The sequence below is a fragment of the Hemicordylus capensis genome, chromosome 4 (assembly GCF_027244095.1).
Source record: "Hemicordylus capensis ecotype Gifberg chromosome 4, rHemCap1.1.pri, whole genome shotgun sequence".
Classification (NCBI taxonomy): domain Eukaryota; kingdom Metazoa; phylum Chordata; class Lepidosauria; order Squamata; family Cordylidae; genus Hemicordylus; species Hemicordylus capensis.
In genome coordinates this window covers 220982682-221004235 of record NC_069660.1, presented here as the reverse complement: position 1 = coordinate 221004235, position 21554 = coordinate 220982682, and the positions used below count along the sequence as shown (strand labels likewise).

Sequence of the window (21554 nt, the reverse complement as noted above, 5' to 3'; positions counted from 1 at the left end):
ACAAGATTTGTTCTTCTGTGTGCTTGAAGGAACTATTGCGGGATTAAATTATGTAGAACTAGTTTGATAAATTACTAGGGCTATGTAAAAATCAGTGAGATGGTAAGTGGTTGGCTGTCAGGGAAGCAAGGACAGGTTGCACATAGATTTGTAATAAGCCTCTAATACTGCTTTCCCACATACCTTATTGTCAACTTACCTTTAGTTTGCCTGAGTTCATATTCCTTTTAGTTTTCCTTATTTGGGCTCTGTTCTACTTTTAAAAGAAAGCCTCCTTGTCTTTTATAATTTCCTTGACTCTGTTTGCTAACCATGCTGATGTCCTTTTTGAATTTTTCATATGTTGTCTTAACTGTGCATACATTCCAACTGACTATTTATTATGGACTTTTTATTGCTGCATTATAGATAACCTCTGATCACCCTGAAAATATTTGATCTTCTTCCATTCAACTAATCCCATCTTTTAAAAAGAGAGAGGTTCCTCTTCTGAAAGCAAATATAGCATCTAGGACTTCTGAGGGACTTTCTACTTACATATATTAAATGGCACAATGGCCACAGGTCCTATTTTATCCACAAAGGATCTTTATATCTCGCCCCAGGTCCTGGTCACCAATCTGCCCAGGATTGTCTTTCCTCTAGTTGGTTTCACTACCAACTGTTACAAGGCACAACGATCCCAGGTAGCTGTGTTGTGTTGGAGATGCAGCTCCTGATGGCATCGACCCTTAGCACCAGCAACCTTATTCACGACTAGGGACATTGGGATAGAGATAGCCAGTAAGGGCATTACTCCTCTGGCCATGCTTTCTCTACTCTGATTCCCCTTTGTTAGACTGATAGTCTCAGGTTTCATTTGCTCACCTGGGAGTTATTCGCACATGGCTTCATGCTGCGGGTTAAATGTTGAGCGAAGCCACTTCGAATTACACTCACAGCATTGAGGGAAGCAGGCCCTCCCCTCTGCTCTTGGGCTTGCTTTTGATGCAAGTTCACATGGCAAGCCTCAGTGTTTTCCTTCTAGCCAGTGGGAGTGGGGGAAGAGAGCTTCCTAAACAGCGATATCTGCATTTGTAAGGAGAGTATCTCTCTTATCATGCTAATGATTCTATGTCAATGCCTCTCCCTATTTGCTCTAGTGTTTTCAGAAAAAGTAGCTTAAACCCAGAAATAACTCAAGATGAGCTAGAATTCACAAGACAAAGCCTGATTTGTGTATAGAGTGGGTCCAGGGATCTTGAAGGGACTTCAGGGTAGGCTTGGCTGGTGTGTGAATGCATACACTCTCTCCCAAAGGAGATTCAGGGTAGAAGCCCTGTTTGTAAAGCCTCCTGGAGACTCTTCACTCTTCTCCCCTTTCTGTATGAAGCTAGCAGTGAGGCATGATAGGTCTTTATCTCCCTGATGGATTTCCTAAATAAACCACTTTATTTGGAACCTTAATTCTATGTCTCCAGACAATATTAACTAGCAGTGCTCTCTGTACCTGTGCACTTCCACTGTAGTTGAGGCAGATAAAGAAGTCTCCCCTCCTGAGCTCTCTAACATGTTGGTCCATTAGATAAATCTCAAATTCACTGTGGGGCAATGCCTTTATCAGGCACAACAAAAATGTGGCAAGCAAGCTTTTGACCTTTGGGCTTCAGCATCATGCACAGTTTTACTCCTCCCTGCCCATGCACAATCTTTTGCCACTTATGCTTAATATCTAGCCTGAAGAAAAGTTGGGGGGAACTCCAAAGTTTGCTGATGACATGTTATCTGCTCAATGTTAGGAGCCTGTCTATCTGTTGCCCAAATCAAGGTTGCTGTCAAGGTCAGAGACAGCTCCTTGAAGTCCTCCCTGGTCTGCAAAGAAAACACAAGAGAACACTTTACTGGAAGTATCTGGTTCAGACAGTCTCCCCTGCAAACTCAGTCTGCTTACCCAACAGCACAGTTCCAGAGCAAAAGGAGTGCAAGGCATTCCCAGGGGAGGCATTGCAGCTAGGGCAGCTGTCAGGACTCAGTCAGGTTAGCAGAGTAGCAGCAGAAAAAGTTGGGGTCTCTAGAGACCAACACAAAGCAGGGGTTTCTTCTGAGTCAGAAACTTGGCTGTAGTAAGCTCAAAGAGACTTGTTGTTTCCAGCAGTGTTCTCTGCCTGCTGGCTTTGATTTATAGTGCTTTGACTAACTGGGTTCCTCCTCCAATCAGCTGCCAGTGATTCAGCATTTATCTTGCTTGTTAAGCTACCACTTGCTTAGTCTGAGTGTTTCCAGCTGTTGCCAGTGATGCTCATATCTCCTTTGTTGGGGTGTTATTGTTTGTGCTTTCTCTGGTTCTGGGCTTGGCTCTACATCCCCCTTCTCCTGTGCAGCTTCTGACAGTCCTCCGGGAGCTGCAGCCTCAACTTGGCCTGTCTCAGTTTCTTCCTGTGGTCCAACAGATGAACTCTCATTCTGTTGCTCTGTTGGAGGGTTGCCAACTTTCTTCTCCTCTTCACTATCCAAAGGTAAGGGCATGACACTAAGTTGGTCCTAACAAAGGTATGCTATATTGTGGCATTTGGAGAACACTACATTTAGCCAACCAGAAGAGGAATACCCCCAATATCCTTCTCCTGTCCTGTGATTTTCTTTGGTTTATTCCAGTCAGATGGCAATTTAGTTGCATATGTATTCAGAATTTCCAGCAGATTGTAAATGTTCCAGGTCAAACATTTGGTCTGATCTTTATGAATATACAACAGGGACCTCACCTAATTAAACTTAAATCTATGGCATCAACACTTCAGTACTAAGTTGAATATTAACCAAATATACATGTGGAAAATTATCAAAGGTGCTACCATTCTTAGGGTTATGTTAATGCAGCAGTGGAACCATTAGATTTGCATTCAGTACATGGCCAGAGAGCCACGGGAAATAGCACACACGTGTCTTATTTATTTTTATATGTAAACTTCTTTGAGAACTTTTGTTGAGAAGTGGTATATAAATATTCATAGTGTTTGTAGTCTGTCTGATTTAATAACACAGTTAAAACATTTGTATTGCTCTATATGGATCCAAGGCTTCAGTATGAATTAGTAGCTAATATGGGATATTAGATTTAAACTTATTTAGATTACAATCCTAAATGTATTGCTGCTGCTGTTGCTCCTACTACTACTACTACTTCATTTATTTGTATACTGCTTTTCAACCAAAGTCATATTGCAACAACTGGAGTTTATTCAATAAACTAAAGTATTGCTTCAGTTGGATCACATATACTTGAGTGACTTCACATTCATTTCTGTGGGAAATGGGGCAGCTCTGTAGGACTAAACTAAACTTCTTCCAGCAACACTGAAGTAATCATTTGTGTATTTTCTTTCTAGTTGTTGAAATGGATGAAGCTAATGGACTGATGCTAATTGAACTGCATCCTCCAAATCCATGGGATGCGGAACCTAGAAAGCCTGAAGATCTGGCTTTTGGAGAGGTGCAGGTAAAGAAAAGTCAGCCACTTCTGTCTACAAGGGTTTACTGTAATGACCCAGTCCAGCCTATTTACTGAGTACTAACAAATGAGGTAACAGTGTTGTTTCTGTAGTACTAATTCACTGGTTTAAAAACTCTGACCTTACAAATGCAAACTCAAGAGCAATCAGTTAGTCACAGTTGTATAGTTTTATTGTAAGCCATGTTAACCCTGACAACTTGTTTAATTTCTTTGTTGTTGGCAAACCTTGAACTTGTATCTTCTCTTTGCAGCTCTTCAGACACCCTCTCTGGGGGGGGAAAGGCAGGGATTCAGGCATGATTATTTGTCCAACATATTCTGTAGAGCTGACCCACTTGCTAAGTGCCTGCTCAGGGTGCAAAGTGGACAGGTGTGGCAACAGCCTGGTTGATGTGGTCCACCCCTTCCTGCAGCCTCTGCCCCTGCCCAGCGCCCATACTTTTGTGGCCATGGCACCAGGGAGGAGGGTGATGGGGAACATCTGCCTACTCAGCTGCCCTCCTTGCCACTACCACTTCCACCTGCTGCTTTTGTGGCGAGTGCAGGAGGAGGAAGTGATGGCAAAGAGGGTGGGCAAGCAGGCAGGTGTTCCCCATCAGCCATCTGCCCACCTTCCCTCCTTGCTGCCACTGACAAGTGGTGGGTGGAAGCAGTGAGGGAGAGGAGGGCAGGCATTCACTCCCCATCACTCACCCACCCTCCTGCCTGCTGCCTCCGTAGTGTTCAAATACAGCAGAGGGTGGGCGGGTAGATGGGGGGGGGACCCAGGAGGGTGGAAGTGTGGGCAGGCGACTGAAGATCCTGAAGATTTACATGCACTTAATTCTGTGCTGAACTGTGGCTAATGAGTTTAGGATTAGAGGATTGCTGGCTCCAGGTTTAAGAGGGTCCTTGTCAAGGTGACCTCTTATGGGCCCCCTTCTATGTGGCATCACAGATGCTACATGAGGCATTATGTGGGCAGCCAGAGGTGGCTGGAACACAATTGTTGCTGCTGCTAGTCTTGCCAAGAATGACTCCCAGTGCCACAGGAAAAGGAGGGAGCCCACCAACTGGCAGCTGCTGCATGCTGGTTGATTCCAATCCTCCCCATGATTCAAAGCAGGTGTCACCATTGGCAGCCCACCACAAATGCCAGGCCCAGCAGTTGCCCAGGGATGCTTTGGGCTGATGCCAGCCCTGGATTGGCATGTATGAAAAGCCCTATTCACAAGTTACATTCAATGTATGTACAATCTGTGCATTGTATACGCTGTACAGAGCTGTACACATTTTTTTAATTCATACATTATGTTCCATGCTTGTAGCCCCTACTTTCTGCATTTGAGAGGGTCTCTACCTGGGTTTACCTTTTACTTTTAAATATTTAGAATGAATGCATGTACAGTCATTCACACAAAAACATATATGTGTACAGACACCTGTAGGCATGTACAGTGTGAATAGGGCTAAAATAGAGAGAGAGAGAGAGAGAGAGAGAGAGAGTGTTCTGAGCCATATATTGTGTGTGCGTGTGTGCGTGTGTGCGTGTGTGCGTGTGTGCGTGTGTGCGTGTGTGCGTGTGTATGAATGAGCTATATTACTCTGAGTCAGTAAATGTGTTTGACAGTCATTTTATTTAAACTGAAAACCAATAAACCAATACATATATCCACCTCATTGTTTTATTTTACTTATCCACTTAAGTGATAGACAGTTATAGGCCGGTCTCCAATCTCTCATGGTTGGGCAAGGTGATTGAGAGAGTGGTGGCTAACCAGCTCCAGGCGGTTTGGGAGGAAACCGATTATCTAGACCCATTTCAAACTGGCTTTAGACCTGGCTATGGGGTTGAGTCTGCCTTGGTCGGCCTGATGGATGACCTTTACCGGGGAATCGACAGAGGAGTGTAACTCTATTGCTTCTTTTGGATCTCTCGGCAGCGTTCGATACCATCAACCATGGTATCCTTCTGGATCACCTGGGGGAATTGGAGATAGGAGGCACTGCTTTGCAGTGGTTCCACTCCTATCTCTCAGACAGATTCCAGATGGTGGAGCTTGGTGACAGTTCCTCTTTAAAATGGGAGCTATTATATGGAGTTCCTCAGGGCTCCATTGTGTCACAAATGCTTTTTAATATTTACATGAAACCGCTGGGTGAGGTCATCAGGAGATGACACCCAAATCTATTTCTCATCATCATCAGGAAATGGCATTAACTCCCTAAATGCCTGCCTACAGGCAGTAATGGGCTGGATGAGGGATAACAAATTAAAGCTGAATCCAAGCAAGAGGTGCTCATTGTGGCGGATCAGAATTTAAGGGATGAGTTAGATCTTCCTGTGCTAGATGGGGTTACACTCCCCCAGAAGGAACAGGTACGCAGCTTGGGAGTGCTCTTGGATCCAGACCTCACCATGGTATTTCAGGTGGAGGCTATGGCCAGGAGCTCTTTCTATCAGCTTCGGCTGATTCGACAGCTGCGCCCATTCCTTGAAGAGAACGATCTTAAAACAGTGGTGCATCAGCTGGTAACCTCCAGGCTCGACTACTGCAATGTGCTCTACGTGGGGCTGCCTTTGTACATAGTTCGGAAACTTCAGGTAGTTCAAAATGCGGCAGCCAGATTGGTCTCTGGGGTAACCCGGAGAAACCATATTATGCCTGTCTTAAAACAGCTGCACTGGCTGCCGATATGTTTCTGGGCGAAATACAAAGTCCTGGTTATTACCTTTAAAGCTCTGAACAGCTTGGGTCTGGGTTACCTTAGAGAGCACCTTCTTCGATATGATCCCCATTGCTCGTTGAGGTCATCTGGCGAGGTCCGTCTCCAGTTACCACCAGTACGTCTGGTGGTGACTCGGAGCCGGACCTTTTCTGTGGCTGCTGCTGGTCTATGGAATGCACTCCCGGCAGATATCTGCAGTTTAGGCTCGCTGTCGGCCTTTAACAGAGCCCTAAAAACCTATTTATTTGGCCTGGCCTTCCAAGGTTTGTAAAGTGTTGTTGTTTTTAAAAAGTATTTTAATTGGTTTTAAATGGTTTTAATCGTTTTTGAATTGTTTTTATATTGTTTTTAGCATTGTGTTTTAATTGTGGATTTTATATGTTTTTAAGAAGTTGCTGTACACTGCCCAGAGCCTCTGGATGGGGCGATTTATAAATGTAATACATAAATAAGTAAAATAAGACAGTGCGCAGAATGCAACACAAAGCTATATACAATTTATTTATTCATCATCAACAAATCAAACAAATTGAAGTTGTTTGTATGGATGGTGCCTGAATTTCATTTTCCCCCTTTTCCGTAGACTTGGGATGAACTTTATAATACATGTAAATGGCTTGTAACTGGATTTCAACATGATGTGCTTCTTGGTGGATATGGACCATGATTCAGAGAACTTACTAAAGCCTGCACAATGGCAGGATTGCACTAACCTAATGAAAGATTTGCTTGCATTGGACATGTTATCCTAACGCTCTATCTATCTATCTATCTATCTATCATATTTTTATACCGCCTTATACAAAAACTCAGGGCAGTTTACAATTTAACCAAATAGCAACTAAAACTTAAAATCATGTAAAAAACAAATTAAGATTACCATCAATAAACTTTAAATGTTTAAAATTTCTTAAACTAAAAACCTGCTAAAACAGGTGTGTTTTTTAAAGTGGCTTAAAAACAACCAGAGACTACTAGAGATGGGGAGATTCTGGTTTCATTTGGTGTGTGTTCCAGAGAAGGCCTGGTTATGGGTCCCACCAAGCAAGCTGGTGGGACAATAAAATAAAAAGCACTCTTGGCCACTATCTCAACCTGAGATATTAGGGAGAGGTTTGCGACCAGAAGTACTCCCAAACTACATACCTGATCTTTCAGGGGGGGTGTAACACCATCCAGAACAGGCAGATCTAAACCATCCTGAGCTCCCACAACGAGTACCTTTGTGTTGTTTGGATTCAATTTCAGTTTGTTCTCTTCAGTTTGTGTTGGAAAATATGTTTGAAGTTCCCCACCATTTCAAAAGCAGTTTGCCATGCAGCATGGGAGGAAAGCGAGGGCAGGTTGCTATTCAAGAAAATCAAGCCCAAAGCTTCCTTGGAACTAGCTGCTCTTTAGAGTCTGGCTATTTATTCCAGGATGGCTTAAGCTACAGTAAGTGACTGTAGGGATGTGCATAAAACCGGTTCTCCCGGTTCGGTTCGGGTCCGAACCGGGTCCGGACCGGACCGGGGTGGTTCGGTTTTGGTTTTGCCAGACCACCCCCCCGGTCCGGTTCGGTTTCGAACCGGTTCGGATCCGAACCGAACCGGTTCGGATCACAAAAAGTGGCTGGTTTTGAAGGGGACATTGTGTTCTACCTGCCACCCAAATTTCAAGTCGATTGGACCTTCCTCTGATTTTTTACAAATTTTTTTCAAAAAATAAATTTTTGCCCATAACTCACAATGTGGAGCCCTTAGGGGCAAAAAAGCTGGGGTGGGTGGTAGCCACCCATGGGTGTCCTCCACCCCAAAAATCCCAAGGCAATTGGTGGCTCCTAGTATTATTGGTGAATTTCTGAAGAAAATTTTTTTTCCCATTGGCTAGAATGGGGGTTCGGGGCTGCCCCAGACCCACCTCTGTGGGGTGGCAGCACCCCCAAAGTGGGTCCGGGGCCATGGCAAAAATGCCCTCAGTCCCTCCCAGCAATCCCCGTAGAGATAGGAGTGATGGTTCTGTTGTTTTTCTGAGGTATTCTGAGTGTAGATTCTATGATAGCTTATGAGATTTCCAATGAGACACCATGAATCCACTCTCATTTGCTATCACAGAATCCACACTCACTCAGAACACCTCAGAAAAACAACAGAACCATCACTCCTATCTCTACGGGGATTGCTGGGAGGGACTGAGGGCATTTTTGCCATGGCCCCGGACCCACTTTGGCGGTGCTGCCACCCCACAGAGGCGGGTCTGGGGCAGCCCCGAACCCCCATTCTAGCCAATGGAAAAAAAATTTTCTTCAGAAATTCACCAATAATACTAGGAGCAACCCAACAATTGCCACCCCATCTTTTTGGCCCCTCTCTCTGGGCGCCCTAACACGTAACACCTAGTCAGTCCATCTTAATGCCTACCTACTACCACCACTCCTATCCAAGCAAGTAAGAGGAGGACACTCAGAGAGACAACACCCACTCTCTGATCTAACAAAAAGGCCACTGCTGTGCTGCCTGCCAGCACAGCAGCAGCAGCGGAGCAGCACACTAAGCACAAGAGCAGCACACACAGAGAAGAAGCAGGAGGCGGAGCAGCAGAGCAGCAGACCTGCCGCTCTGCATGATGGGTGACGTGATGCCCAAAGGAACCACCGCCTCACTCAGTGCCTGCCACTGACTAGGCCCGACAGACAGAAGCCAGCCAACCTGCTCTGCTCTGCTCTGATGCTCCCCATGGATGATGCACACACACCCTACATCTGCATCCCAATGACCAGACCAGACCAGACCAAGTGCGCAGAGTCAGCACAGGCCAGCAGCCACCAGCCCAGCAACAACAACAGCTACTACTGCTACCACCACAACCAGTGTTGCCGCTACAATAACATTCCCAGTCCAGTCACGCGCGCCACAGCCTGAGCCTAGCACACAGCCAACAGCTGCTGCCAGCCAGTGCCTGGCAAGCCCAGCCAACATGAGGAGGAGAGAGCTAACAAGTAGACGGCGCACGCACATCACCAACCCATCACGACGGCGCAACTGCAAGGGGAGAGGGCACAATTACAGGCAGGAGGAGGAGGAGGAGGAGGAGGAGGAGGCGGGCGAGGCAATCCTAGCACAGATTTGAAAGTTTAAAATCCACCAGGACATCTTCTAGAATCTAGACTTCTGTTTTTTCTACCACCAGCTGTAGTGTCTAGTTAGTCAGTGTGCTGTGCAGCTGAGCTGAGCTGAGCTGAGCTGCATGTGAGGAAGGGTGATTGTAGCTAGTTCTTTAGTTTCAGCAGACTGAGCATTGAGCATGGGCAGTGGCCTTGGGAAGCAACACAATTACACGACACTCACCTGCTGCTGCTGGTTCTAGAAGTTGCCTCTTCTCGTCTTCACCTCTTCGTGTGTGTGTGTGTGTGTGTGTGCAGTGAGTGCATGCCTTTTGCCTTGCTGGAAAGAAATGCTTCTCTGGTCCACCACCACATATCTGCTCAAGGACACAGAGGCCCAAGGCAGAGGTGGTGGCACCAGTGTGAGTGCATGTGTGCTGGTGGTGTTTGCCACCACAGGTGTTTTGTGTGTGTATGTGTGCGCTGCTAGCTAGGAGGGGGGAGGGAGGCAGGGAGGGAGGCTGGGAGGCAGGGGGGAGGAAAGGGGAGGGGGAGAGGGATGTAGAGGGGATTGAAGGGGGGAGGGTCCGGCTCAGAGTTGGTCAGCCACATATTTGTGCACACACGTGCTCACGTGTGTGCTTCGGTGGGAGAGACCAGACTCTCATCATCTGCCAGACCGGGGTTGGGGGCAGGTGAGGCGGTGGTGGGCTGGAAGGGAGGGAGGATGGAAGGTGGTGAAGAGGAAGGGGAGAGGATGAGAGGGGAAGGATGGAGGGAGGCATGGGGGGGAGGAAAAAAAACATGTAGACAGACACACACCACACTACACACAGAAAGCATCCACACACAGAGACAGTGCTAGGCATCCATTCACACAGACAGACAGACAGACAGACACACAACAGGAAGAGACAGACTGAGCCTGCACCACACACACACACACAGACCCAATTCCCCCCCTGCACAGTTATCAATCAATATGTTGTGTTGGCAGCCAGTTCATTGCTATTCTGATGGTTTTGGGTTTTTTGCCATCAGCCAACATCAACAGTGACCACAATCAAGATGAACATAAGATGATAATAATTCATTCGTTTCATTTCAAAAAATCACCCAATCATCTTCTCCATGTAAACCAAGCCCCCCACACATGATTTCTGGTGACATTTTCAATAAAATCAATTCATTTGGCATTCATCATTTTGTTCTCCCTTTGTCACCTTTTTTTCTTTCTTTTGCATAATTTTGAGGCTTGATTGTGACATGGGGTTTTTAAAGAAAAAATTATTTACATGTTTATTTACATACAGTATTTACATATCTACACTGCATTTTTGAACGTATACCCGCCGCTGCCGCTAAGTCTAGTACTCCGTGGGCTGTGCTACTTTGGGGGGGTGTGCCGTGCCCACGCCAGGTCCCCAAATGCTGACAGGTGGATAGATAAAGGGCCTGTGCTGGTCAGCATTGGGTTTCTTTTTAGGTGGGCGTGGGCATTGTAAACATCTGGCCAGTCGCAGCACTACAACTACTACTACAACTGCATCTCTGTGTGGGCACACTACACGCTGCGACTGGCTGGCACGGCTCAGCATCTGTCACGTCAGCTCAGCTAGAGGTGGAAGGGGGGAGGGTAGGGATAAGCACAGAGTTCGAGCCAGGCAGGTGACCAACCATGGGGCAACCCACGGTAATCACTCGCCCGTCTCAAACTGCAGCTTGGGGTAGCCCAACAGGGGGAGGTTCACCTTAAGGAAGACCAGCTGCTCCACCAGACCAGGGTCCAAGCGGGAGCGAGAGGGTGTCACCACGTCCCCGGCACGTGAAAACACCCGCTCGCTCTGGACACTGGTTGGGGGGCAGGAGAGGAGGCGCACAGCCACCACCGCCAGGTCCGGCCAGACTTGGCGGCGGCTCGCCCAGAACTGTGCGCAGTCCACGCCGTCTCCCTCCACAGGCTCCTCCAAGTACTGCGCAACGCATTGCTCAGCACTGGAGGGGGGCCTGGCAGGTCGAGCCTCCCGCATACCAGGCATGGCGCCATAGCAGAACCGCTGAAACCACTGGGCGGATCTCGAGTCGGTAGCAAATGGCTGCTGCGATGGCGCCGCCTGGGATGCCGCGCTGCTGGACTGGGAAGAGGGAGGGGAAGGGGAAGCTGACGCCGGCTGGCCGCCCATGCTGCTGCTGGGTGCGGGTTGGGCCGCGAGGGCTGCCCCCGCACCACTACCAACACCCTGGTCTCTGCGGGCCCTAGCGGCCTCCTCCTCCCTAACCTTCTCGACCAGGATGCCCTTCCACCTGGGCAAGTCGTCGGCACTCACGGCATTGCCCTTGAGGGCTGGGTGACAGAGACAAGCGAGGACATACTCCTCCCTGTCTCCCAGCACATCAACGAGCCGCTTGTCAACCCCAGACCTCAGCCTCCCAGCCAGAGCACGACCCTCTGGCGTGGTCAGAGAGATATGGAGTCCACCCATCAGCTTCTCGAGACCAACAGCTGTGGGCAGCGCTTGGCTCAAGGGAGTGGTGTCGCCACACAAGCCCTTCGTGGCAAGCTGGAAGGGCTCGAGTGCCGACACCGCCTCGGACATCTGCTTCCACTCTGCGTTCGAGAAGTCGCAGACATCCAAGGACTCGTCCCTCGCCAGGGCGACAAGGGCTCTCTCCTGCTCCAACAGGCGCTGGAACAGGAGGAAGGTGGAGTTCCACCGCGTCTCCACATCCGTAGGGATGAGATGGCGAGGAAGGCCAAGGTCATCCTGCTTCTGGCGAAGCAGTCTCCTGGACTTCTCGCTGCGGTGGAAGTGGGCGGCCAGCTTGCGGGACTTATCCACAAGCGTAGCCGTGGCAGCAACAGCACCTGCGATGGGGCGGGCCCCCTTCTCCTGGGACGCCCTCAGCTCCTTAAGGCCAAGGGCGTCCCTGACGGTCAGATGGAGCGTGTGTGCCATACACCGTATGTTCACACAGTCCATGACTGTCTCGACAGCGGCGGTAACGTTGGCTCCATTGTCGGTGACAATGAAGCCGCGGGAGAGGTGTGGACACCCGCCAATCCACTCCTCTATCTGGCGGTCGAGTACGGCCGCCACCTCCTCCGCGGTGTGCCTCGTGTCCATCGTCTCCACGTGCAGGACGGCCCACCTGTGCCGTAGTGCATCGGGAGCCGCGCCGGACCCGGAAGCATCGCCCGCGGAGGTCCCCTCACTCTCCGGTCCCCACCAGTGGGCAGTGAGGGCCAGGAAAGAAGCGTGCATCCCACTGACACTGGTCCAGAGGTCAGTCGTGAAATGCACGCTTGTCCCGGCCGGAGCTGCACGCAGCTCGGCCGACACGAGCTCCCTGCACCGGCGGTACAGGGAGGGGACCACGTTCCGGCTGAACGTCGTCCTTGAGGGGATGACGTATTCGGGAGCCAGGTATTGGAGAATACGGCGGAAGCCGTTGTTCTCGACCACCTGAAACGGCTGGTCATCGGTGGAAATCATCTCCCCTATGAGGCGGGTGAGGTGATGATGGTCCACGCGAACAATACGCTGGCTGCCCGAGGACTGCGTCCACCGCTGGACGGGCAGTGTAGCCTGCCTGCTGGCTGGCACACTGCCGCTGCCCGCCCTAGTGGCAGATGCACAAGGCGCACTAGCGCTGCCAGCCTGTCCCCTGAGACCTGGGTGGTGACGCTCTAGGTGTCTCCACATAGGCGTCGTACCCAGGTGCGCAGGGTCCCTTCCACGGCTGACAAGCATCCTGCAGTGGACACAGCGGGCGTGGAATGGGGCATCTTGAGGGACCTCAAAATGCACCCATGCACCACTGCCCTTGGCCTCCTGCGCCCTGGGCGCCGTCCTAGGCCGTTTCTCGCAGGGTGGCTGCAGTCCTAGGGGGGGGGCGGCCGCCGCTGCCTGCCCACTGCTGCCACCCAACCCGCCCCTTCCGCCCTCCACAGCGGAGGAAGGGCCCGGCTCAACTGGCATCGGAGAGGCAGGCCTCTCCTCCACCACCTCGCCAGACCGCTCCCCACCAGAGTGTCGGGCTTCACGAGGGGGGGCCCCACTGAGCGGCGAAAGGATAGGGGGAAGGGGCCCCAGAGGGAGGGAGAACCTGGCTGCATCGCTGCCAGCCGCACGGTCCTCACCGCCCTCTACCTGCTCTTCCAACTCCACAGTCTCCTCCACCTCAACAACTGGCGGTAGCTCAGCAGCACCTGGTGCCGCCGGCGAGGAGGGACCCGCCACAGCCCTAACAGTGCCTCTGCCTCTGCCGCGATTGGCGGCAGCAGGCGTGGGGAACTGAATCCTGCGCACCAAAGATGGGGCCGGAGCAAAGAATTCTCCAATGGGGAGAACTGGGGTGTCCTCAGGCTCCCCGCGTCCTCTCCCTCCCCGTGCCGCAGGCGCACCCCGCACCTGGCCTCTCCCACCTCTGCCTGCCAGCCTTGAGCGAGCCCTGCCCGCCACACGGCGCTCAGACATGCTGCTAGGTCAGAAGGAGGGAGACTTTAGGAGGAAGGCCAGACAGGGTCAAAAAAATAATTTGGAGGGGCTTAGGGGCCAAAAAAAAGGCAGCTGATTTGGAGGCGGCGGGGGGGAAGTTTGTTTTCAAAAAAGGAAGCCAATTGGGGGGAAAGGAAGACTTTTTGATATGGGGGGGGAAGCCAATCGAAGTGAGGGGGAGGGTGTCCTTTTTGAATTTGGGAGTCAACCACCAAGCCAATTGGGGAGATGGGTCTGGGAGGGGTTTTTTTTAGAAAAATAGGGGGTTAAAGGGTGGAACCCCGGTGTGGGAGGGTGGCACGGGCAGTTGGGTGGAGTAGTTGTGGTGTGGGTGGCAAGTTTTTAGCTTTTTGGGGGGGGGAGAGTGGATGGGGGGAGGGCACAGCACCTACCGGGGGTGGGGGAGGGATGCAGTCAACGCTTGGGAACCTGCAGATCAAAGGAGGAAACCCTTATTTAGTGAACTGGAACACAAAGTGTGGGTTCTGGGGGGTGGTTCTCAAGTAATGCTCCTGTGGGGGGAGCATCAAACTCAATGCAGCCTATTTAGTGACTCTAAATTGCACACAACCAAAACCAGAACCCAGTCACACCAACACAGAGGTTGAACCCACCCACTCTGTGACTCTGCCTGCCCAATGCCATGGCAAGCAAGCAGCAGCAAACACTTGATGGCAGCCTCATGGATTGAACATCATGATCATCATCATACGTGTGTATTGGCCCAGCATGTAGTGGCAGCATCAGAGCCCAGCCAGGACCCCACTCAGACTGCCCCAGAGGCAAGGAAGCACTCTGGCATGGCATGGGCCCAGCATGTAGTGGCAGCATCAGAGCCCAGCCAGGACCCCACTCAGACTGCCCCAGAGGCAAGGAAGCACTCTGGCATGGCATGGGCCCAGCATGTAGTGGCAGCATCGCATCAGAACCCTGGACCCCACTCAGACTGCCCCAGAGGCAAGGAAGCACTCTGGAAGGCACCTGTTCAAAAACCACCTGCAAGACGCATGCAATGCAACGCAACACACAGCAGCAATTTCTTTACTGGGCATGGGCATGAAGACACAAGTTTTACAACAGTACATCTCCTCTCCAAGGTTCCCTCCCTCCTCCCCACACCCAAATGCATTTCAGAATAGGGGTGTCCCTATTTAAAACCGCCAGCTAGGGAGAGAAAGGGGCAACAAAAGGTGCACAATCGCACACGCACTAACCCCTCTTCTTCCGGTCCTTCTCCTGCCACTCACTGCTGGTCACGGATTCGCCGCCGCCAGCCAGCCACCCTGGGCTGAGACACAGCAGGGCGGCCACACGAGGCACACAGGCAACCGGGGTAGTTCAACAACGATGGAGGGGCAGAAGTGAGGAGACAACACTATTTGTGTCGCTCAACTCACCCCCAAGCAGAGACAAAATCAACCAAAAACTATAAAAAGAAAAAAAAAACCGATGGCAGCCGCCAGGTGGGTAGGCTACTGTGTGCGGCTGCAGCTGTGGGAGAGGAGGTGGAAAGTGAAGGGGAGCAGAGAGAGAAAAGACTAAGAGAGAGAGAAAAGAGAGGGGGGGCAGGGACAAAGAGAAAGAGAGGAGAGAGAGAGAAAAGAAAGAGAGAGAGAGGAGAAAGAGAGATGATAGAGAGAAAGAGGAGAGAGGAGAAGCGCAGCGCAGCAGGGAGGGGGGATTCAGGTGTGGGGGGAGGACACAGCAGTAGCAGCGGTCCAAAGAGGTGGGGGGAGCAGAGAGGGTGTGTGTGGTTGGGGGCTAGTGTGTGGCAGGGGGCCTGGGGTAAGTGGAGAGAGTCGGGGGCAAGGAGGAAAAGAGGTGGGGTGGGGGGAGCAGAGAGGGTGTGTGTGGTTGGGGGCTAGTGTGTGGCAGGGGGCCTGGGGTAAGTGGAGAGAGTCGGGGGCAAGGAGAAAAAGAGGTGGGGTGGGGGGAGCAGAGAGGGTGTGTGTGGTTGGGGGCTAGTGTGTGGCAGGGGGCCTGGGGTAAGTGGAGAGAGTCGGGGGCAAGGAGAAAAAGAGGTGGGGTGGGGGGAGCAGAGAGGGTGTGTGTGGTTGGGGCTAGTGTGTGGCAGGGGGCCTGGGGTAAGTGGAGAGAGTCGGGGGCAAGGAGGAAAAGAGGTGGGGTGGGGGGAGCAGAGAGGCTGTGTGTGGTTGGGGGCTAGTGTGTGGCAGGGGGCCTGGGGTAAGTGGAGAGAGTCGGGGGCAAGGAGAAAAAGAGGTGGGGTGGGGGGAGCAGAGAGGGTGTGTGTGGTTGGGGGCTAGTGTGTGGCAGGGGGCCTGGGGTAAGTGGAGAGAGTCGGGGGCAAGGAGAAAAAGAGGTGGGGTGGGGGGAGCAGAGAGGGTGTGTGTGGTTGGGGCTAGTGTGTGGCAGGGGGCCTGGGGTAAGTGGAGAGAGTCGGGGGCAAGGAGGAAAAGAGGTGGGGTGGGGGGAGCAGAGAGGCTGTGTGTGGTTGGGGGCTAGTGTGTGGCAGGGGGCCTGGGGTAAGTGGAGAGAGTCAGGGGCAAGGAGAAAAAGAGGTGGGGTGGGGGGAGCAGAGAGGGTGTGTGTGGTTGGGGGCTAGTGTGTGGCAGAGGGGTGTTGGGGGGAAGGGGAGGGGGCAACAACAAACAGCAAAGGAGAAACTGGAACAACTCGGGCAGCAGCAGCGATTAGGCTGGATGGGGTGGTTGGGGGAGGAGCTGGGCCTGGGCTAGGGTAGGGTCTGGGAGGAGGGAGGGTGGGGGGGGCAGGCAGGGGGGGGAGGAGGAGGAGGAGGGTAGCAAAATATATAAAGCAATATATATCAAGAGAACACAAGCCAGAAGTTTAAAAAAAAAATTAAAAGAAAGACTATAACCAGCAGAAAAAACTTGGGGGTGGGGGTGTGGGGAGGGGGAACCAAACACAGACTCTGAGGGGGGCCACTAAGTGAACAGAGACAATGAAACCACAATTGCTGCAAATTAATAATAGCAAATGAATAAGTGGAACCAAGCAAAGAAAACTGGACTCGGTTTGGCAGCAGCAAACTTGGGAGAAGGCTGGATGGGGTGGGGTTGGGGTGGGGTGTGGTTGGACTTGGAGGGGCAAGTTTGGAGCAGGGAACCAAAACTGATTATATGGGACAACAAGAAACAACAACAGAATCCTCTGGGGGTGGGGGGGAGGGATTCAGGGAACCAACTCGCAGGGCAGCAGCAGTCAGCAGAAACAAACAAAATGGTACAATTTAAGCAAAACCAGCAAGCAATATATAACTGAAACCAATGGAATGCAATGTGAAAATCAAAAAGTTGGACAACAACAAGGCAGGACAAAGAGCAATAATTAATGGAAGAAGATTTAAAGCAATGAGGATGCAGTGGGTGGGAGTGGGGGAGGGGGAGGGTAGGCCCAAAGGATGAGAAGGGAAAGGGGGGGAGGGGGGGGAGAAAAGCAGACAGACAAGGAACAGGGAAAATTGGGGGAAATTAAGAAGAAAGTAAAGTGAAGTAACACACAGTATACAGACAAGAGACAGACAGAGAGAGGAGACACACAGAGAGTCACAAAGGGCAGGTGGACAAAGGATTAGACAGAGCACACACAGAGAGACACAGGACACAGTCAGGACTCACAGAGACACCAGAGCAGCCAGCAAAGGGCAAGCAGGTCTCAGAGATGATCCCACAACTGCAGCCAAGAGAAGTTTCCAGAGAAGAGGCTTGGGTTTATATAGGTTTGAAATTCCCTCCTTTGGGAGCCCCCACCTTTGCACTCCCCCCACGGCCAACAGGGTGCCAGCTCTCAACAGTGCAACAGCCAAGCAGCCTACCAGACCAAAGGACTCATTCTGGCCAATCAAGGATCAATAGCGCAGCCAATACAATGCCTGGAAATAGCATCACAAAATGGATGCAAGGAGGAGCAAAAGTTTCGGGAAGGAGACACAAAATGGAGGACACACTTTAAAGAGACACTGAGTGAGACTCAATTTCATTCCCGAACCGGTTCGGGAAACCCGAGCCGGTTCGGTACCGAACCGGCTCGAATTCGGTCCGGCTCGGTCCCCGGGAGGGCCCGATTCGGTCCGGGATCGAGCCGCCGGATCCGGACCGGTTCGGACGAACCGGTCCGGATCCGAACCGAACCGCACATCCCTAAGTGACTGCATGCTGCTTAATAGCATCCATTCATTGGGCTTTCATTTTATTCAGTAGCAAACTGGGGGATTTTGTTCTGCCAGATAAGAGTTTGAAAAACTGAATTACAAAGAGCATGCAATCATGACTACAGTTAATGGTGTGTGTACTTTGCCTTTTTGTTATCTTTGAGTCATCAACCTCTTAACTTGGTTTTTACTTGAAGTTATGTGTCTCCATCCATTTTGTGCTTTTTTCTTTTCATTTCCTTATTGCATAGAAAAGCACCCATCCTAATTTAAACTAGGTTCAGTTACAGGTACACAGGACAGGACACTGCTAACGATCAGTCTGATTCTTGATCTTCTCTCCTATTAGGTGACATATATAACTCATGCATGTATGGACCTCAGACTAGGAGACAAAAGAATGATATTTGATCCATGGCTAACAGGTCCTGCCTTTATACGTGGCTGGTGGTTACTTCATGAACCACCCAGTGATTGGTTAGAACGGCTTTGTCGTGCTGATCTAATCTACATCAGCCACATACATTCTGATCATCTCAGGTATCTGTGAATAAGATAAAATTGATCTAGGATATTAACCTAAGCACTTACCTCGGGCTGAGTCACACTTAGTATCAGTGATATGCAAGCTTCATCTGCAATGCCTTGATCTCATGCTGCTCTGGTGGCATTAACCAAAGGGAAACAGCAAACAGCTCCTGCGCACTGTTAGTAAGCATGAATCAGCCCTTAGAATTAAGTTATTAGGAAATAAATCAATGCCTAGTACTAGTATGTGTTTGATTGTTTTATATAAAACAAATAACATTTATGCATTAATGTGGTTTTGTGAATATGTATATGAATCCTGGAAAGAATGAACATAGAATCTAATGCAAAACATTCAAAGCGTATAGGAATTTCATTGGCTGATGCTTGCAAAATTAGTGCAATATTATAACGGTACAACTCCAAACTATGGATTGGATTGTGGTCTTTTGGTATCTGAAAGTTTCATTTCTATGTGTTCCTGCAAAATTAGAATCCACCACAGAAAATCAAAAGAGCCTTAGATTCTGTTAATGATTTATTCTGAAATCCAATAACATATGGATTTCAACCTACTGCTTTTCCTCCGGGCAATCTCTGCAAAGCATTAAGACAGATTTGTCTTGGTTGTTAATATATATCGCTATTTTTCAGAAATCACTGAGCAAGACTGATAGCTCAAAAAACGGATAGCTTTTTGTAGTAGATTCTTGCTTCTTAGAGACTTGCTTAGATTCTTGCTTCTTAGAGACTTTTTCTTCCTCCTAATTTGCAAGACTAGGCAATGCAAATAAAAATGTAGTTTTCTGGAGCTGGAAAACCAGACTGAATAACCATATGCTAGTAAGCCTGGAAAGAGTCAGAGTTCCTGCCTAGATGAAGCCTTACAGCTTACCAGGCAGTATATTTGGATTCCTATACTATGACATTCCATTTTCCTGTTACCATGTATGAACATTGTAGGCCTGTGTGTGTTCTAAAAATTCAGATTCAGATTCGACCCAATCCAAATTTGACAATATTAGATTCAGATTGTATGGGCTCTGGTGATGTCAGATATCAGACTGGATTTGGAATTTGAATCCAAAGTCCATCTTAAATTTGGATTTCCCCCCATAGTGGTCAATGGGAAAATAAAACAAAACACCCAAAATCACTAGTTGGTACTAGGGCCTTGACAGTTGCCACACATGTGAGAAAGAAGGTCAGGACTTCCTGTAGTGAATTTGAGGAGAATTGATCAATCCCATGATTTTTGGTAAATTTTTGAATTTTTTGTTTAAAATGCTTAAAAATTGTGAAATCTGGCTTGTTTCCAGCTAGAACCTTACAAAAACTTCTGAAAGTTAAGACCCTCCTTGGACCATCATTCCACCAGCATGTGGAGGAATCTGCCCTTTGCCTTCATGAAAAAGGGTAACAGCATGCCCCTTCCCACCACCACCCCTTTTTATATTTCCAGAATTGATGGCCATACAGGTATGAAATCTGGCATACATGAAGTCTACATTGGTAGGACTCTGTGTAATTTTTACACTCAATGCAGTTTATGTAGCAAAAGGGATGAGAAGATGGTTCTCTGTTCCAAAAGGGCCCACAGATTAAAAAGAAACTCAAGGGAGACAATAGCAATAGCCACTACAGGGGACATTATGCCAGGAGGAATAGAGGCAGATGCTCTCCTGCTGCAATACCATGGTATTCCCACTTGAGTGCCTTCTATTGACTAAATTTTATAGTATACACACCAGTTAAGTAACTTGAAGGTTAGGCTATTTAAGTTAACTTTAGCTACTAAAGTTTTTCATGCTCCCTTTTTCCTGCTCTCCAGTTACCCCACATTGAAGAAACTTGCCGAACAGAGACCAGGTATACCCATTTATGTTGGGAAGACCGAAAGACCTGTATTCTGGTACCTTGACCGGAGTGGTGTAAAGCTGACCAACATTAATATTGTTCCATTTGGAGTTTGGCAGGAGGTCTGGTATTTTCATACTTCTCATCTAGGATTTTCTTTCTACAATCTATTCATCAGATGGAAAGAATTCAAAATTTTCTAATTGGAACATACCAAACTATGACTATGCAAAATTATCCCTTAGGAAAATTAAGGGGTTTTCCCCCCTTAAGTGGGCTGTGGAAAAATTGTTCTCTTCCATCTTCCATTGTACATTAAAGTTCCCAAGTTACCAGTACTAGCTTGGGAAGTACTGAAGTAGCTTGAGATATCAATATGTGTTGCCCCTATAAATGTCTAGTATAACTGGAAAATAATGCTATGGGCTGGTTCACACCATGGGGCTATTCGCATGTGTGCAAAACCAGGCTAAGGGAGCCCAGCCCAGTCTTGCACATTCGTGTGAACCATTGGGATCACACCCAATCCCTGTAGCTACATAACGGCAAACCTGCCTCAGTAGCCACCTAGTTAAACAAGGTTAAAGGAGTGAGGGCTCTCTTAGCCTTGTTATTTTGATCCTGTGTCTACTATGGAGGGGTTTTTTGGTCAAAGACCGTAAATAAAGTATGATGATGACTATGGGGGGATCCTAGTAATGCACTGTGCACTTGCACAGTTCATTATTGGGGCTCCAGGGGGTGGGATGCTGAGCAACAGCGCTTCCCTGCACCCAACCCCCAGAGCTGCTGGGTGAGCTGCAGGGGAAACCGCTGCTCATCTGAGTGGCCGATCCAACCACCCAGTGCAGGGTAAGTGATCGTCTACGGGGAGGGTGAGTGATATCCGCTTTCCCTGCAGACCTCAAAGGAGCTCTTCTCATTGATCTTGAGAAGAGCTCCATTGTGTCTGAGATAGTCCTGCCCACACTTCATTAGGAATGTGAACAAGTACTTTTGAACCTCCTCTAATTTTATCTGGGGGGAGGGGTCATCCAAACTGGTCCCTCACACAAAATCTAAATACTAGATTTTAGATTTGTGTGAGAAGAGACTATATGCATAATCCTACACACAATTAGAAAAAAAAGGGTACAGTGCCCTGGGAGTAGAACATGCTCATTTGTGTCCCTAGTCACATGTGGATAGGACCGGCTCGTATCATCCAAACTAGTCCTGTGTGATAGGGATGTGAAAGTATGAGTGGAACCCTTATAT

General features: G+C 49.4%; 1 protein-coding gene across 3 annotated transcripts in view; it reads left to right on the top strand.

Moving 5' to 3' along the window:
* Positions 1–21554, top strand: part of LOC128324957 (cytidine monophosphate-N-acetylneuraminic acid hydroxylase-like) — a 76335-nt gene that overhangs the window by 26952 nt on the left and 27829 nt on the right. For 2 of the 3 annotated variants that reach the window (XM_053250204.1, XM_053250206.1), the window contains 4 exons: positions 2361–2495; positions 3366–3475; positions 18262–18452; positions 20272–20419. In XM_053250204.1, the coding sequence (XP_053106179.1) occupies positions 2361–2495; positions 3366–3475; positions 18262–18452; positions 20272–20419 (584 nt within the window). The remainder of the gene's footprint in view (positions 1–2360; positions 2496–3365; positions 3476–18261; positions 18453–20271; positions 20420–21554) is intronic. The other variant, XM_053250207.1, reaches the window with a different exon arrangement.